This window comes from Pygocentrus nattereri, chromosome 9 (assembly GCF_015220715.1).
Source record: "Pygocentrus nattereri isolate fPygNat1 chromosome 9, fPygNat1.pri, whole genome shotgun sequence".
Lineage (NCBI taxonomy): Eukaryota > Metazoa > Chordata > Actinopteri > Characiformes > Serrasalmidae > Pygocentrus > Pygocentrus nattereri.
The window spans coordinates 15981687-16001427 of NC_051219.1; the positions used below are offsets into that span (position 1 = coordinate 15981687).

Genomic DNA, 19741 nt, shown 5'->3' on the forward strand with positions numbered 1-19741 from the left:
TTGTCCGTTTCCTGAGCCATGATGGCAAACAAGCATGAGTTTCTCAAAGCTAATGTTTCGTTAACCAGCTAAGAAGGTTCTGCAATGGTTTTTTAGTAAAGGAAATGGTTGTATTTAGAACCATGAATTCTATATAGAACCGTTTTATGCTTAAATGATTCTATGCATGGTGAAATGGTTCTTCAGATAGATGGAGAATGTGTTGTTTATGGTTCTATGTAGAATCTTCTAAAAGTCTTTCTATATAGCACCAGAAAGGGTTCTTCTATTGGTATGAGGTCAAGAGCCATTTTCAAAAAAAGGGTCTATATAGATATAGAACCATATGTAACACATTCTTTATCTATCTAAAGAACCAGTTCACCGTTCAAACTGTAAATGACTTTAAATGCCGTGATAAACCATTGATGGCTAACAGGCAGATATATAGAAAGGAATTTTGTTTAAAGGTGATAGTCATGTTGATGGTCCTATAGCGAGAACCGTATGATGTATTAAACTAGTGGACTATATTTTTTGGGAGCAACTTTGGTTGTTTTTCAAGTGCTTGTTTACTTGCATAGAAATTGTTGTTTACAACTCACATACTGTACGTTTCAACATGTATAGCTACATGTATAGCTATAGTTCCATAATTAAAACACCAAAACATGGACATTTGAGATGTGAAGTAAGGTTTTATGAACTGATGAGTCTGCATTTATCATTATGATTCATTGGATTGTGAGAAGCAGAAAGCACAACCAGCTTCTAAGACTTTGGATAACTTTGGAGATGTGGATAGACTTCCCTTCAGATTTCTTTAAAAATCTAAAAGCAAGTCTCCCAAAAAGAATGGCAGTAAAGAAGGATAGATACATATTCTGAAAAGGTTGACATTTGTTGTTGAGGCTTCTTGAATTCCAATGGCTGTTTTGGCTGAAAATGTAATAAATGAAGGGTGGTCTCAGATTTTGCATAGTACTAGAGCCATTTCACCCATGCTGGTCATAGAGTGACAGAGAATCTGAAGGGGCCTTGCACACATTTGCACATTTATAAGCATTAGAAACTGGTGAGTTTTTCTGTTGAAAAGTCTGGACATGTTTCAACATCATGGAAAAAGCACTACAGTGTCTGCTACCATTTCCTGAATGACCCCCGGTGCAGTCGCAAAGCGCCAGACTGGAGCTTAACGTGGAGCTTAAACAGGCCTACACTCTTCCCTGCCATGTGAAAGGGACCGTTTATTTGCTCCGCTGCCCTGCAATCCCAGCAGATGGGGTCTGGGGCTCAGCGCCCAATCGAGCTGGCACTGTCAAACCTGGCCTGTCACTTCTCATCTGGGTCATCTTCACTCAGACCACCGGCTGCCAAGAGACACCGGCAACAGTCTGGACCCTCAATGTGACCTTCTGGGATTACACTACTGAACTATTAAAGAACCTTCATGATTAGTCTAGTGGAGGTCTATATTAGCTAAGATTTTCCCCCGTTCCAGGTTTTTGGTCACTTTTTCCGTCATCTGCGTTAAGATCCCATAATCAGTAGCAGTTTATTCCGCCTTAGATAAGTTGCCTGTTAACTAGGTGTATCCCTCTTGTGCCAAAAGTCATTCGCTATTTTATCAGAAATATGTAGGTGAACTGTGTATACAGTTAAAAACAAAGGTTCTTAACTAGTTCTTGGCTTGGATATACAGTTCTAGGAAAAAAACTAATTGGTATTCAACAGGTCTTGCCAGTGTACCACACTGCAGAGTTAAGTTTCAGAGTTTAGGTACTCCAAAAGGCCTAAGTTTGTGTTTTAGCGCTCATCGGAAGGTTGTACATTCAAGATGCTTAAGTAGTAAATATGACTTGTTTCTATTCAGATGTGGAAAAAAAACACCCACCACATGAAAATAGAAAGCAAGGAGGTCTGGCAAATACAGATCCTGCTTCTTTGCTATATTAAAAAGCACAGAAATCACATACAGTCATGCATCAGGTATGTTTTTGTTGAGATGTCCAGAATCACTGCCTCTCCCTAAGTCACTGACTGACTGACTGACACCAATTTTTGAGTCGCCAGTAAGCCAGCATTACCAGAGACAGCGTTATTCTCCTACTTACATAAAGTGACCTTGTTGCCCATGTATTCATACCCCAATTTGCAGAGCTAACATACAAATAATGAAAGAAAGCAGAAAACGCATTATTGAAATGTCGAAACTAAAGTGCTTTGTGATAGCAGTTACAGTAACACTGTGGTGAGTCTGTCTTTAATTGAAAACTCTCACCTTGCAGTCAAAGCAGTGCAATTTCACTCATTTTCACTCTTCCAAGTGAAGGTAAAGTCACCAAGTACTAATACATGAACATTAAATGCACCAGAGTGTACACTGAAATAGCCCATCACTATTTTTAGAATTGTCACTTTTCAAAGAATTAAGCAATGTAATGTTAGCTAGCTTTAATGCTAGCCATGTTAGCTTAAATGCTAGCAAGTAAAGAATTAATATAATTCAGACATTATTCAGAGAGTTTTATATCCTGTACGGTAGATATTTGCGTGAATCCAGTGCCATTTAGCCAATTGCTGTCCTTCAAAACTAGGCCTGCCTAGTCTTGTTCACATTAACTGCCAGGGCAGTGTTATATGTCTGATTTGGTAAACTTGTACAAAAAAACAACTTCAGCAGTCCTTCAAGGGTAATTTGCAAGTCAGAAAACTGATATTTCCCAATTTCTGACATCTTGCAAACGCAACAATATTAATCAGTTGGATCAAGTGTTTAGATTACAGTCGCGGCTAAACTCTCCAGAGTGGTAGAAGACCAGACTTGGGCAGCCCTGATTTACATCATATAGATGTTTATTAAACTTCTCCACACTCTTACATCTCATTTGCAAAAATGGTTCTCCCAAATTTGTTCCCTTTTGGAACGTTTATTTTTAAGACTTTAAGGTTAACTTCCAAACTGACCATAGCTTGTTGACGCACAATTGGTAAGACCCCCCCCGCCCCCCAGTCTATCTCATTTATTAAAAGTAACCGCCATAAGAACGCCACTGACCCGATAGTACTTTGGTGGTCCACCACCCAATCTGAGGTCCTGTGGCCAGAAATTGGCCATTAATTAAGGGCTATTTCATTAAAATAGATTTGATAAACTCTCTAATTGTACACCCACATGGTGTACCAGCAAGGAAGATGCATCTCACAGTGACGGGTACAGATTATCAATCATTCTACACTCCTGAACTATTGAAAAGAAGAACTATCACCTCACACAGCTATAGCAACAATTTGCCCCTCTTTGCCCCCATTTTGGTCAGGTTTCTATCTATGCTGTTTGAGTTACAGTCCATTATCAGTAGTTTATTATCCCTACCTTTCAAAAGTTATGCATTGTCATTCATTAAACACTACTGAAGTATTAAATAAGCTGTCACTGCACAATTTGTTTTGTAAAGGTCTTTATTAGCAAAGATTTGCCCTAGTTAGAGGATTTTGGTCACTTTTCACTTCATGCCTGTAGAGAAGTGAAAAGAAGCCTATAATCCGAAGTTTATTTTTCCTACCATATATACAGTGGGTTGCAAAAGTATTCAGCCCCCTTGAACTTTTCAACCTTTTGCCACATTTCAGGCTTCAAACATAAAGATATGAAATTGACATTTTTTGTGAAGAGTCAACAACAAGTGGGACACAATCGTGAAGTGGAACGAAATTTGTTGGATATTTTAAACTTTTTTTAGAAATAAAAAACTGAAAAGTGGGGCGTGCAATATTATTCAGCCCCCTTGCTTTAATACTTTGTAGCGCCACCTTTTGCTGTGATTACAGCTGCAAGTGGCTTGGGGTACGTCTCTGTCAGTCTTGCACATCGAGAGACTGAAATTTTTGCCCATTCTTCCTTGCAAAACAGCTCGAGCTAAGTGAAGTTGGATGGAGAGCGTTTGTGAACAGCAGTTTTCAGCTCTTTCCACAGATTCTCGATTGGATTCAGGTCTGGACTTTGACTTGGCCATTCTAACACCTGGATACGTTTATTTGTGAACCATTCCATTGTAGATGTTGCTTTATGTTTTGGATCATTGTCTTGTTGGAAGATAAATCTCCGTCCCAGTCTCAGGTCTTTTGCAGACTCCAACAGGTTTTGTTCCAGAATGGTCCTGTATTTGGCTCCATCCATCTTCCCATCAATATTAACCATCTTCCCTGTCCCTGCTGAAGAAAAGCAGGCCCAAACCATGATGCTGCCACCACCATGTTTGACAGTGGGGATGGTGTGTTCAGGGTGATGAGCTGTATTGCTTTTACGCCAAACATAAGTTCGATTTTGGTTTCATCTGACCAGAGCACCTTCTTCCACATGTTTGGTGTGTCTCCCAGGTGGCTTGTGGCAAACATTAAATGAGACTTTTTATGGATATCTTTGAGAAATGGCTTTTTCTTGCCACTCTTCCATAAAGCCCAGATTTGTGCAGTGTACCACTGATCGTTGTCCTATGGACAAAGTCTCCCACCTCAGCTGTAGATCTCTGCAGTTCATCCAGAGTGATCATGGGCCTCTTGGCTGCATCTATGATCAGTCTTCTCCTTGTTTGAGCTGAAAGTTTAGAGGGACGGCCGGGTCTTGGTAGATTTGCAGTGGTCTGATGCTCCTTCCATTTCAATATGATCGCTTGCACAGTGCTCCTTGAGATGTTTAAAGCTTGGGAAATCTTTTTCTATCCAAATCCGGCTTTAAACCTCTCCACAACAGTATCTCGGACCTGCCTGGTGTGTTCCTTGGTCTTCATGATGCTCTCTGCGCTTTAAACAGAACTCTGAGACTATCACAGAGCAGGTGCATTTATATGGAGACTTGATTACACACAGGTGGATTCTATTTATCATCATCAGTCATTTAGGTCAACATTGGATCATTCAGAGATCCTCACTGAACTTCTGGAGTGAGTTTGCTGCACTGAAAGTAAAGGGGCCGAATAATATTGCACGCCCCACTTTTCAGTTTTTTATTTCTAAAAAAAGTTTAAAATATCCAATAAATTTCATTCCACTTCACAATTGTGTCCCACTTGTTGTTGATTCTTCACAAAAAATTACAATTTCATATCTTTATGTTTGAAGCCTGAAATGTGGCAAAAGGTTGAAAAGTTCAAGGGGGCTGAATACTTTTGCAACCCACTGTAAGTCAAATGTTATTGTTCAAGGGGAATTTTCAAAATTTCTGCTAAATGAAATGGTTAAAATGTAAACTTTATTCAGTTAAAAAGTTATTCAGAGTAGTTTGATATGAAATGCTCCATTTTATTGAAACTTACCTTAGAAAAACTTAGAATTGTTCACAATGGAAGCAGACATCAGAGAAAAGTATTATACTAATTGATGGCAAATGCATTACCTGATGCTTGAGACATTGTTTACCTGATAGTGTCGAACGTTTTGGCCTAAAGTGTGTTTTTTAAATAGCTTCTTAGCAGAGAGATGCATGTAAAGTGTATGGCCCTAAGGAAGGCTTTTTTTTTTTTTTTGGCTTAACCGTTTACTATTATTACCATTACATAGATTCATTGATCATTTTGGATAGTAAATAAAATGCCTATAATTGTGTACATTGTGACCCTGGGTTCCTATGGCCACCACTGCTAAGAAAGAGTATATATTAAATATATCATGTATACCTTCATATTAAAACTCTCTGAATGACATTGTTTAGAGCTCACCAATTGAATTATGCAGAAATTATGGAAAAATGGCATGGAATTCCACATTAATTTCCCATTTTCACTTTATTTTGATCATAAAGACTGCCTGCAGGTAAGTAGCCATACTGTAAATCAAACATGAACCTGAAAATGAATACTAACACAAATCAAAGAGGACTGTCTGATAGGCTTGCAGCACATGGACCTGAAAATGAATACAGCCACCAATCATAGACTATCAAAGAGAACTAGGAACAAGATTTGGTGAATGAAAGCCACAGCTGAATCTGATCTCATGCGTGCGTGGGTGCTGGTAGGAGTGATTGCTTCTCCAGTTTGGATAGTCTGCTGTCCTGTGTGTGATTAACTGCCCTGTGCACTGTTGTAGCTGCTGAGGGGTCCCAGCCTGTGGCCACTGTCCAGCCACCTGTTCTCACCATCCAGCAGGGCCAGCGCGCAGAGTTCCATTGCACAGCCACCGGCAACCCCACTCCAGCTGTCGAATGGACAGGTAGGGGGGTCAGGGAGCTTTCATGAAGATCCATGAGAAAGCGATTGACAGGATTTCTCCTCTATAGATTGCTTCATGACTAACATATTGTGTAACTCTCAGGAGGCCCAGGCAACCGCATCAGCAGCAGTGCCATCATCCGGGGCGGTGTTCTCACCTTCCCCTCTGTGGAGCGCTCGGATGAGGGTGACTACATCTGCCGGGCCCTCAACACCCACGGAGAGCACACGGCTCGGGCCATCCTCTACGTACACAGTATGTCCGCTAACCACTCACATCTGTCGGCCGCTTTCTTGGTTCTGATCCCACACAGCTGTAGGAACTCCCAGTAGAACTGGCCATTCACATGCAGGCTCTGATCACTGAAAAATGTCTTGTTCATTCATACTCGTGACTGAATCACCAGTGTCCAGATGTTTCTTTCCTCTTTTCTTTCATTGTAGAATAGTTTTGGGATATCATACCCTAGAATGATTTAATAAACCTGTAAAATGTGCAGTTGCTACTTTTTTACATAATGTAAGGATTTGTACATAAACAAAGTGATGCAATTCAGCAATTTTTTGAGTCTTATAGAAACCATTCTAACAGAAAGTGGAAAAAAATGTCAGAAATGTAGATATTTCTAGAGTAATGCCTTTATTAAAGTAAGAGGCACAATTCCTCACTCTATTCCAGGCTATAGCCCCAAAAGGCCCAGGCCAGGCAACAGCCCTGATTGTACTGTATGTGTAACTCTGTATGATTGTACTGTATTGTACAGATTATTACTTCATTTTTGCCGCCTATTGTTGTACTAGGTGCCAGTCTACCCCACGTTCAAGTGAGCCCCCAGCATGTGGAGATTCATGAGGGCGAGACCCTGAGGCTGTACTGCAGAGCAGGGGGCACGCCCAGCCCGGGACTGACCTGGAAGAAGAGGGGTGGCACGCTCCCCCCGCAGGTGAGAGATATATATTTCCTTTCGTTCTCCTCCTTTTTCCCTTCTCCCACATCTGCATCACCTCTGTTTTGAGGATTGTGCTGAGTTGATGTTGCTCTGGATTGACTGTTTCACCTCTTCCCTTCTTTGTTTGTGTTTTTGTTTTTGTTCCATCTTGTCTCTTTGACGTTTGTTCAGGCCATACCTTCTCACGGTTTCCATCAGTTTAAGTCCAACAGTCTTGATGTGTTACAGAGACGTATTGAGGAGCTGCAGGTCTGTCCATCTGTCTGATGTCTGTCTCTCACCCCACCCAACCCCAATCATCTCACCTGTCTCACTTCGCTCACCTGAGTCACTGTCCACTAAGTGCATGTTCTAAAAAAAAAATGTCCAACAATGTCAATGATTGTAACACCTATTAATCAGTAGCTACAGGGAAACTGGCCGCAGCGTTTGAATACTCTAGTGTTATTTGTGGAAATAGTCAAGTGTTCACTGTGATTGGTGGGCCACCCGTGGCTTTTGGTTGTGGTTCCCAATCCTGGTACCAGAGAATGTCTGCCCCGCGCCTTTTAGTGACAAACATCAACTCCTGGTGCATTCCGAGTGCTTGTCACTTCATAAAGTAAAAAGAAGAAAATTGTCACTAAATGGTAGCTACCAGTTGTTTGTATTCAGATTGTATATCTACTGGGATAACATGAATCTTGAAATTCAGTCCATCAGGAAGGGAATGTTAAAGGGAAATTTATGCATTTATGCATTATTCAAAACTTTAGATGTAAACATAATTATGCAGAATGGTTTGATGTGAAATGCTCTGTTCTAGACAAACTTATCGAGTCAGTGGTGGCATTGTCCAAAATAATGGACAAAATAAAATCATTCTTTAATCCGCAGCATTCAAAATCAAGAACTCTGGGTCTAATCTGCTTTAGCACCCTGTAGTACACTAAAATGTTCAAAAGTCGATACGTTTTGCCAGATACCTGGTTCCATCACCACCACTGTAAATACATTGTGATATTTTTCTCTGCAATGAACCATTTCACACCAAACCTTGCTGAATGACTTTGTTTACATCTCAACCACTGAATTATGTAGAAATTTTGAAAAATCAGTGAAATTCCCCTTTAATGAACTTAGTTGGATCAGGAATCTTAGAGTGGGCAAAAGGACTGGGACTGGGAACTACTCATATCTGGTACCAGTAAGTACTGACTGATTTTGGTATAAGAGGCTGGTCCTTCTCCTGCCAGACAGGTGGGGGCCTCTGTGGGCTGTTTATTTTTTGCCCCGGGACGAAGTGGCATTGGCTCAGTTTTCCCAGCTTTTTTCTCAGGTCTGCCGTGCGGCCACGCAGAAACTGTGTGTGCTCTGGCCAATGCGGCACTTTGAAAGCTCACAAGCAGGTTTTAAACAGAGCCGCTCACAGCCCTCACGCTTCACCACTTCACAGCTAAGCAGCTTCGGCCCCGGATGCCAAACAGGCCAGACAGACACCACCCCCTCCTCTTGGCTTCACATTTTTGCATATATTAGTATGTCCCAGGCTGCTGATATCATGGATGGTGATGGAGGTGGAGGTGGAGGTGATGTTGATGTCATGATGTTCAAAACTGAAAATTTTATAATGGTGACATGCTATATTTATATGGTGCTCTTCAATTACCGGATATGATCACAGTGGCTGAGTATAAAAAAACAAAATCACAACATCCATCCATCCATTTTCTAAGCCGCTTCTCCGTCAGGGTCACGGGGGGGTGCTGGAGCCTATCCCAGCAGTCATTGGGCGGAAGGCAGGATACAGGTCGCCAGTCCATCGCAGGGCAGACAGACAGACACAGACAGTCACTCACACACTCACACCTAGGGGCAATTTAGCACATCCAATGGGCCTGACTGCATGTTTTTGGAGTGTGGGAGGAAACCGGAGAACCCGGAGGAAACCCACGCAGACACGGGGAGAACATGCAAACTCCACACAGAGAGGACCCTGGTTGCCCGGCCGGGGAATCGAACCCAGGCCCTCCTTGCTGTGATGCGACAGCGCTACCCACCACGCCACCATGCCACCCAAAATCACAACATAATAAATGAAATAAGAGAAAAGGCGATGAAACTTTAGTAATAGATGAGAAATCTGATGAAAGATAGTAATATTGTAGGGCAGGAGGACAGGTGTTTTGGTCAGTACACAAGAGGCCTGAGAGGAAAGCTAAGCTATAAAGGAGAATTTGAAATATTTTTCAAAACCTTTTCAACTGAGTCATTGTTTGAATTAAATTGTATATAGAGTAATTCGGGTTGGTTTAAAATTAAATCCTCTGTTCTAGAGAAACTTGCAAGGTTAGATGTTTTCACAGAAGTGGTGATAGGAACCAGAAATCTGATGAGTTTAATGCTGCCTCACTGAAAGTTTCTACAGAGGTGGGTTGTAACTAGTTACATTTATTTAAGCACATGTGCTTAAATAAAATATTGATAGATTTATACAAATCATAACACTTTAACTTCTACTCAGGTATATTAGTAAGTAAAGCAATCCTGGTTTTACCTAGTTACATCGTACACACACATTTTCTAAACCGCTTATCCTTCTGGGTCACGGAGGTGATGGAGCCTATCCCAGCGGTCATTGGGCAGAGGGCAAGAAACACCCTGGACAGGCTGCCAGTCCATACAAAAACCAAAACGCTCATCACACACACTCATACCTAGGAGTAATTTAGCAGGTCCAGTTGGCCTGACTCCATGTCTTTCGACTGTGGGAGGAAACCCATGCAGACACGGGTGAACATGCAAACTCCACACAGAAAGCGCCCTAGTTGCCTGACCGGGGAACCGAACACAGGCCCTTCTTGCAATCCACTGCGCCACCTTACGGACTGGTCATACCTTTGACTTTGGAGCCTTATCATTTTATTTTAGACCAAATGAATCCCAAAACAAGAAGAATAGAGCTTAACAAACTTCCATTCTATTGCTGATAGATGCTGGATGGCATTCCTATTAGTTACTCAGTATTTAAGAAGTTTCTTGATCCAGTACCTACCCAAGGATTATTCACTCTACCCTCGTCTGATTACAAATACTCTGCGTGGTGCCTGATACATTGGTTTACTATAGTTTTGTGATAAGCTTTTGGTCTATAAAACCTTGCAAAGATGCATATATTCACTTACTGTATTGAATAGTAAATAACATCACTATTTGCATTGTTTTCATTGTGACCTTAGATTCCTGTCACCACCACTGTTAAGAATTCTGTCTCTTCAGTGCATCATTTTACATCAAACCACTCTGAATGACTTTGTTCACTTGTCAGCACCTGAATTATGCAGATATTTCTGTGGAATCAGTGGAATTTCCCCTTCAAGAGAGTTTCCAAAGTAGACTCAGGGATTGTTTCTTTTTGGTACATTTACATTTAAATGCTCAAAATGTGTATCTAGTGTAGGGAAAAAACGATTCCTCTAACCTTGTTCAGTCCACATCATGTAACATCTCACTTTGTGAATCGTCTAATCAGCCGCACTGATGCTATTAATAACTGCAATCAGTGATTATTATTTAATATAGAACTGTCACATCTAGAGTCTAACCTTCATGTCTTATACTGTACATGAGACATATAAGCACAAGCAGCTTTACACGGATCACAGCAAGCCTGTAAATCTTCATTATTAGCACATAAGCGCTTCCACAGCTGTCACACTAATCAATGCATATGAGTAAATTATTGTGCCTGTTCTGTGAATTTATATATTCCTGTTTGGATTGGATCAGGTAAGAACTGATATAAGAAATGATGCAAGGAGTTTCTTGTATGTTACGTCATTGATTGCAATATGCTGTGGACACGTCATATTTACCCCCGTCCCCCCGCCCCGTCCCCCCCGTCCCCCTGTAGGCCCGTATGGAGCGCACTGACTTTGGCACTCTCATCATACCAAACATGAAGATGTCAGATGCTGGGACGTATCTCTGTGTGGGAACCAACGCTGTGGGCTCCTCTGAGGCTCGCATTGAGGTCACTGTGATTGAAGGTAATTTAGTAATCTCGGCTCTTTGAGCAGAATTGAAGGGCCATGTGGGATTATACTCTTATGTTAGCACTAACAGCCATTCATTTAAACATTTTATCCATGTTAACATTTATTTCCATGTTAATCTCAGATATTTAGCACTTTGAGATTTGCTTCAAATGTAACGTGCGTTACAAATAAAATGTATTACTTGTACAATCTCAGCAGCCTGTAAAATATGTTTTTACCAATATAATGTATATTTTACCTTGAATCAGTTGTACAGTGACTCTCTCAGTAAAGAGTCCTGACACAGAGCTGCTTTCATTTTTCATTTTTGACCAAACATCTGACCGAAACGCTTTTGTCAGGCTACCACTCTTATTCACAGTCAGCCACATGTTTAGGAACTGGTCCCACCCATTGGCTGATTCCACTGTCAGTTCCAAAATATGTTAGAAGTTAATCTAATGCATTAGGCCCAGTTCTTGAAGTCTTAGTCAATAGGAGAGCGAACTTGATACCGCAGAGAGAAAAATTGTGATTGGATAATTTCCAGTTGGTCATTTAACCATTTTAACCTGCTAAAATATTTAGTTTTCAACCAAAACTTGAATGAAATGAGTATATACATACAGTATTTTTAAATACCACAGACATGATGATTGTATTAAATAAAAGTGAACAAAAAATTACAGACATGTATTTTTTTTTCATTGTAAAGATATCATGAGATCTTAGAAGGCTGTGAGGGTTCCCCACTGAATATTTTGTGGAGGGAAAAAAGCTTTGGAGGAAAAAATACTTAAATGTAGACTGTAGAGTTTATTGAACACATGTGGTGTTCATCCGCATGTTTAGGTTTATATATACATATAAATAATAGGCACCTGAGAAATTGAGGAAATTTTCAGTTGATCTAGTCAGTAAAATAGTAGTACAATAAATACAAATGAATACAGTAAGTAGTGGTTTTTATGTATATCATTGTGTTTGTTCAACCATTTTCAAACCTCTCCTCATGGCAGCCCAGTGCTAAGTGTAATTATCATCCAATACGTGGCTTATTTAATCGATACTTCATTATTTTTAAGTGTGCTGGTGATGGAATGTAAAAAATCAGTGATTTGAGGTGAAATCTGGAACTGAACCTTGTTCCTCAAACAGCTCATAGGATATAAACTTTTATAATCTTTTTAAAGCAAAGCTTTTTACTATATTTATGATTATTTGCACACAAAATGTATTCTAATGATATATTGTGCTTTTAAAAACACAATCACATTTATACATGAATGAATTAATCCTTTAAACAATGTTCTTAGTATATGTATATATGTGTGTGTTTATTTAAATACTGGCACTGATTCCAAAATATTTGACATTTATGAAGAAAAATTGCTTGTACAGCCAACCATTGATGACACATGAGGTAAAGCATTTGTCCACTGTTACAAATATGCTGACAGTTTTCACAGGGTCACGTGTAGAAAGAGCTCCAGAATAAAGACTCAATCAAGTTTGCATGTGCAGTTAAACATAGAAGGAAAGTAATCTGTGGACAGGCCAGTTATGTTCTTTATTAACCATTTGAGTTTCCTTTTTTGTACATACTTTGCACCACTAGATGCCTTTAAGCTATGATTGTGGCATTGGGAAGCTGGAAGTATGTGAATTGGGATCTGTAGATAGATAGATACTTTATTGATTCCAAAGGAAACAATAAAGTATCTATCTATCTGGGATGCCCAGTGTACTACCCAGTGCACTGTTTAAACAATGTTATGTCTCTTTAAATAAATAAAAAAGCTTTAGTCCCGGACATAATTCCGGTTGTCCTATTCTGTACATCATATCAGCAAAAAAGATCAAAATATGTTTTTTCTTCCTGCGTCTAGGAGATACTGTCTCAAATGCTGTCACCATCCAGCCATCCATTGCCACTGTGGTGGAGGGAGAGACACTGGACTTAAACTGCATTGTCCCAGGAAACCCTCCTCCTTCTGTCACATGGACCAGAGCTAATGGCTATCTCTCCTCCAACCACCAGGTCTGTGTTCAAGATCAAAAATCCAGGCTGCCGTCAGTTTTGCTTTGTGTGAATGTTAGTCTAGATCAGAGGTCTTCAAATCTGGACCTTGAATCCAGTTTGCAGTCCTGGATTTTGCAGTCACTGGTAGGTATAGCCCTGGGTGGCCAATCAACTCCATCAGCAGTTCAGTTAACTACCAGCGTTTACAAAATACATGGCTGGAAATTGGATTCAAGATCCAGATTTGAATGCCTCTGGTCTAGATATATACACGATATACACTAGGGCAGGCATGTCAACCTGGGGACCTTCCAGGAAAAAGTGCTGTGGAGATTAATGTTTACTCTTTTCTACCAATTCAAAATTCAGTTCATGAAAGAAGGCTTTGTAAATTAGCTGATGAGCTGAATCAAGTGTGTTTAATGAGGCAGCGTCCTGAAGTCTGCAGTGGTTTGGCCTGCAAGGATTGGAGACGGGCACATGTGGACTAGAGATTTAAATCTCTCACAACGGAACCATTCAATTACAATTCTACTAAGAATAAGTTAACATTTTCTCTACAGTGAACAAACTGAATTTTTTACTGCAAGTGTAGTGCACTTTTTCTGTTTATTTATGAATTGTTTTATTATTATTAAAATTTAACTTATTGGAAAAAAATAGGAAATACAAAATGTGCCATTACTTTTGCACAGGTCAGATTTTCTCTTTTATTTTCTCCCCAATATGTTAAATTCAGCAATTCAACAGTAACTACACATTAAAATGTCCTCTGTACTTATTTTCACCAAACTTTAAAAATTTCTTATCATTTTAAGAATATTATGAGATTATTTAACTTCTTTCTAGACATTTTTTACTTTTTTACTACAGTTAATCCAGTAATCCAGACGTACTCTTATAATAAGCTTACAACAATCTCAAAATGAGAAACATTAGTAATGTTGTCTAGGTTTAAGATTTGACCGGCCTGAGTGTATATTTTGGTGTATTTATCATCCTCACATTCCAAAATCTGTGCAATTGAATCACCACCTTCAAATTAGTCATGGATATGACTTATGTATGTGTGTAGGTTTTTGGAACCCAGCTGCGGATCCTGCGAGCGTCTCAGGATGACTCTGGAGAATACATCTGCAGGGTGGATGGCGGCCCGCACATCCGCCAGGCATCCGTGTCCGTATCTGTTACCTCCGAGTCTTCCCGTAAGCGCCTTACTCACTCAGGAGCTCCACATTCCCATGTCTTTTAGTCTGGATGAAGAAAACCATGTGCACTATGGTGCAGAGGGTAGAGCTATCATTCAGAGGAAACCAGTTCACGTCTCATCATTACAGCTACGTGTTTTCTGAGCTCTGTAGAATCTGTGCCAGTTCATCAACAAAATGCTTTACTGCCAGTACAAGTTTAAGATTTGCCACTTAGGAATATTGAGAACATTGTGTTGTTTTTATGTACAGTACTTGTCAAAGGTTTGGACACATTGGATTGAATTTTTGCTTTACATTGTAAACACACTTTATTTGTACCCTGCTACGTACCATTGGCACTCTATCTACAGAAACCCTGTTTACATTTTCATATATTTTAGAAGCTGAATAGTCATTCAGCAAAGCTCTTCTTGCCTAAACCCAAGCAGAAACTATATTTTAAATATAAAGTAAAACAAGGCGTTCCATCTGGTTGATTTTGTATCCTGATAAACAGTGTTAGAGGCCTGCAGGGCGTTGGGGGCGATAAAATATCAGGTAAAAATATTTCACGTACAACATTGGGCTTGAGTTGAGTTGGTTTTCAAATAAGTGATTTTTTATGTATGCTGTGAAAACGTATTGGGAGTAAGGATCCTGGCTGCCTTTAATTTTTCTAATAATGTGTTAACCGCTTAAATGGCCAAGACCCAACGGTGGTCCCAAAGGTTTACTCCACACTTCTATACCTTTAGAATAGCTCAACCAGTTTGCATTGAAGTCCCTGAAGTTACTGAATAATAAGATTTGTGTGGTATAAGCCTTTATGGGGGGTTTATATAAGATTTCTAAGGGTTAACAGAGTGTGATACACATGAAAACTGTTCTGTTAAGTTACTATTACATATTCAAGATCCTGACCTTTTAAAACAGCCAGGTTACTTAATTTTATAATCTGATTAAGTAGAAAAGGTTGAATGAAACAATGGATTGAGAGAATCTGTGCAAATGAGCTGGGGTGAAACATGAAATATTAATGCTATAAGGTTCATGGCTGGATAAAAACTATTTAGGGCTATTCGTAGCTATATATGTAATATTTGGACCAGGTCAGGTGACACCTCTGGTTAGGTCAGTGTTACGTAGCAGGGTTCTACTAAAGTGTTACCAATAGTTTAATCTAAAGGCTTTTATTGAAGATTGCTAATAAGACAAATAGAAATAGTGTTGCCCAAGTGAATTTATATCCACAACAAAAATAATGTAATTTTTTTGTAAATTACCCCCCAACAACTAATTTTTCAGCAGAATTTTTCAGCATATTTTCATTGCACCTTTTGAAAGAGCATCCCAGGTGACTTCTAACCTCACAATGCCAAGAGAGTTCATTATAGCAAGGGGGAGGGCTTCTTTCAATATAATTTAAATGTAATTATATATAATTAAAATTTGATTAAAAAAAAAAATGACATTTTTAATTTGTCAACCACTTTTTTTCTGACTGCATAGCTCCATATATATTACTTTATAGTTTCACCACAATCACTGTCGTTCTTAAATATAGAAAATAAGGAAATGTCCAAACTCTTGGCTGGTACTGTGTGCATTATGCTGAGCTAAAGTGTTAACTGTGGTGTTCTGGATCTGGAGAAGGTCTCCAGAGCCCCATTATTTCCATTGAGCCTCACAGTGCAGCAGTGAAGCTGGGAGAGTCGGCCAGCTTCAGATGCAGAGTGTACAGCGGAGCCCAGCCTGTCCGTCTGGAGTGGAAACTCGCCAACAACCAGCCTCTACCAGGTACACTGCTACTGCTCAGTGACTTCTGTGGTGTTCTAGACTAACAAGAACATATTTCTATTTGTGTTTCCATATGTTAGAGCTGAAATAAGTGCGAGTAATATTTTGGCAAAATACCTTGATAAGGATAAATGTAATAATGAAAAAGAAAACATTAATTACTGTTATATAGCTATAATAATGTGGTGAATATGTTGCTGCTGTTGGAAGAAAACCTCTGTTCTCCATTTTTGACATTTTTCAGTTTTTGACGTAATTTGAAAATACATGTTCCCCTTTACATTGTCTGTAAATTTCATGATGAATGGACTAAAGGAAATTACCTAAAATGGCTTGGAAAAAATTCTGCTTCCATTAAAGTGAAGTAGGTTTTTTCCTTCTCCTGTAAAGTCACCATTTTGGAGATACGAGGTTTTCTTCCAACAACAGCGTTGTTATGTTAAGTAAGCAAATGAGTAAATAAGGCTGTTTTCACACCTAGTATGTTTGCTAATATCCAAGCCATGGTGTTGTTCCAGTGTGAACTCCAACTAGATATTGGTTTAATAAACTTTTTTGTTGTTGTTGTTGTTGTTGTTGTAGATAACGTGAAAATTGGGCCTGGCAGTTCAGTGATCACCATCACCAATGCCCAGCCGAAGAACCAGGGCACATACCGCTGCGTGGCCAGCAATCTGTTTGGAATCACTCACAGCATTGTGTCTCTGATTGTGAGAGGTATGATAATATGTAAAGTATGCAGAAGCCCTGAGCTTTATTTTCACTTTATGTTCACCACACAATATCTGGTAATTCATTTGTTCTAAAGTAAAGACTTTCAGTTGTATTCATTATGTTCCCTTCAGAATCTCCCAGGGCCACAGTGACCCCCAAAGGCCCATTGCGTGTGAAAGTGGGTGAGCCCATTAACTTGGAGTGCCAGGCAGCAGGAGAACCACGGCCATCAGTCACCTGGCACAGACTGGACAATGCCCGCAAGACCATGCTGAGCAGCCCTGTGCCCATGGAGTCCAACGCTGTCATGCAGGTCAGTACTAACCTGTCTGGCATCCTAATATACCATTCATCCTCATTTATTGAGAACTTTTGAGTTTGGTCCTTTATGTTAAACATTAATCTTAAATTATTATTGAAATGCAGAATTACATGAATAATTACATAGTTAGTTATTGAAGTAATTAAGTTTATGTTAGACAAAAACATAAAAATATAAAGAATCATTTAAAAATAATAACATATCTGGTCCTTTAGCTATATACAAATATGCAGGTGTGCAAATTTGGTCTGACAAGTCTGGTGGGCTACAGTTTACATACAGCAGTTCACATGTGTTCAAGTAGTTGAACAAAGTACACCTAGAATTGTTGTTGTGTATTTATTATATCCAAGGTTTATATGTCAAAATTAAAAGACAAAGAACAAATTATTATATTAACAGGTATAATAATGTTATGGGTTTTTGATACATATTTATTAAAGATATCAAATTTTATTGTCAATTACAGTGGGTTGTTTTCTGTTGAATGTCACAGAAATTCCTAAAAATTGGAACCAATGTACACATTTAAATCAAATCAATTCAAAGCAATCCTTCTGGTAACACTTCATTGTAAATGAAATGCTTTGTTGATGCTTACCTATATTTAGCTGAAATTTAACTAAAACCCTGGTCCTAACTGTAATCTTAACCCCAGCCCAAAGTCTAAACCTAACCCAAGTTGGTGCTAACCCTTGTCTGAATCATAACCCTGACCATAACACTTGTTTCATTAGATAGTTTGTTGACAATTTCAATATCTATAGATAATATATTGGGGGCTATACACCTTTTTCAGTGTAGACAGTAATCATATAATGTTGATGCAAATAAGGTAGTAAATTTAGCTGTTAGCTTAGCTGCTTGGCCGAGTGCTGCTGCACACTGCCAAAGGCTTTTTAAGGCAACTCTTCACTCCAGCCGTGACTTTGTTTTAGTTTAGTGTGAGATTTTATGGTAAAGTTGCTCTCGAAAACAAACATACTTTTTGTCCTTTTTTTGACGATCATTTCCTCCAAGAATGATCTTTTGTGATTTCAAAAAGTGGTGAGGGACATGCACAATAAAGTGCCCCCCCACCAAGAAAAAAACAATCAAAACCAGCCTCAAACCAGCCACCAACCACCACCTCCTCAGCCAATTTGATTGAGTGAAAAATTATTAAACAACATACAAGATAAAAAAAAAAACAAAAAAAAAACATAAGATAACATAGGCTAATAAGAGGGTTAATCGGAGGAAGTTCCTTTCTTCTGTTCTTCAGATCCTGGTTGCACGGCCTGAGGATAGCGGTACGTACGTTTGCATAGCACAGAACAACCAGGGCACAACAGAGACCCGGATCGAAGTGATCGTGGAAGGTGGACCTGAGGTGCCCACCGTGCCCCGTGTCAGCGTGCGTGAGCCTCTGATGATTGTAGTAGAGGGAGCAACCACCACCCTGCACTGTGATGCTCATGGTAAGTGCCTGATGTTGCACTCTATAGAAAGTTGGGGTGAGCGACATGGCAAAAATATCATTTCACTGGACATTTTTATGACACAGAATATATGCCACAATATTTTGACATGCAGACACAATGCACATGTACTGCCACATTTGAAAACAGCATGGAGTACACTGATTTGTGTTCAGCACAACATACTTTCACATACTGTTCTGCACTATACCCAGTTAAACAGCACTACTTAAATGTTTTCAATGAAACATGCAGTAGGGAGGTGCTCTCTAAGTAATGGAAGATATCAACAGCATGCTCTAAAAAGCATATTGCGTATCATGATATAAAAATTATCACAATAATGATAATATATTGGCATATTGCCCACCTACAATAGAAAGATCACTGTATTTTCTGGTCATATTTTATTTCCTACATCTTAAACAAATCACATATTAAATACTGTGCTAAGGCTGTAAATGGTGACATCAATTAAAAATAAAATTGACTGTACAAATAAAATAACAAATAAAATTGACTGTACAAATAAAATTGGCTGTGCAAATAATATTGATTTAAATTCTGTTGAATTCATTAGTGACATTTCTTCCTTGCAGACCCAGTATATTGTATGTATTTAGAAAACAAAGTGTGCAAAGTGTGCGTAATGCTGTCTGTTGTTCCTAGGATTCCCAAAGCCCACAGTCACTTGGTCTAAGCTACGTGCTCCTCTCCCCTGGAGACACAAGATAGTCAACGGCAGTCTGGTGCTGCCCAATGTGGGACGACAGGACTCTGGACAGTACATCTGCAATGCCACCAATCACATGGGCACCAGTGAAGTCACCATCATGCTGGATGTAGAGAGTGAGTTCACAATTTCATTTTAGACTCTGTGCACTGAAAAGTTCAAAGTTTGACAGAGAAAAGGGTTATTTCACATAGGTCACATTTTTGTTGTATTTTTTATTTAACCCCTTAAATAACCCATTAAATAACCCCTTTAGACTAATTATGTAGTTATTATCCTGAAGACTTATTTAGTCATGTCTGAAACTAATATGTAGGGCTTGGACTACTTTTTGATTTATCAGTAATT

At 39.3% G+C, this 19741-nt stretch overlaps 1 protein-coding gene across 1 annotated transcript in view; it reads left to right on the plus strand.

Annotated features, from left to right (window-relative positions):
• hspg2 (heparan sulfate proteoglycan 2) overlaps positions 1 to 19741 on the plus strand; it is a 186473-nt gene that overhangs the window by 130743 nt on the left and 35989 nt on the right. The window contains exons 47-58 of the mRNA XM_037541607.1: positions 6067 to 6189; positions 6292 to 6444; positions 6990 to 7132; positions 7310 to 7387; positions 11031 to 11166; positions 13044 to 13195; positions 14253 to 14382; positions 16018 to 16164; positions 16747 to 16881; positions 17010 to 17191; positions 18465 to 18660; positions 19330 to 19509. Of these exons, the coding sequence (XP_037397504.1) occupies positions 6067 to 6189; positions 6292 to 6444; positions 6990 to 7132; positions 7310 to 7387; positions 11031 to 11166; positions 13044 to 13195; positions 14253 to 14382; positions 16018 to 16164; positions 16747 to 16881; positions 17010 to 17191; positions 18465 to 18660; positions 19330 to 19509 (1755 nt within the window). The remainder of the gene's footprint in view (positions 1 to 6066; positions 6190 to 6291; positions 6445 to 6989; positions 7133 to 7309; positions 7388 to 11030; positions 11167 to 13043; positions 13196 to 14252; positions 14383 to 16017; positions 16165 to 16746; positions 16882 to 17009; positions 17192 to 18464; positions 18661 to 19329; positions 19510 to 19741) is intronic.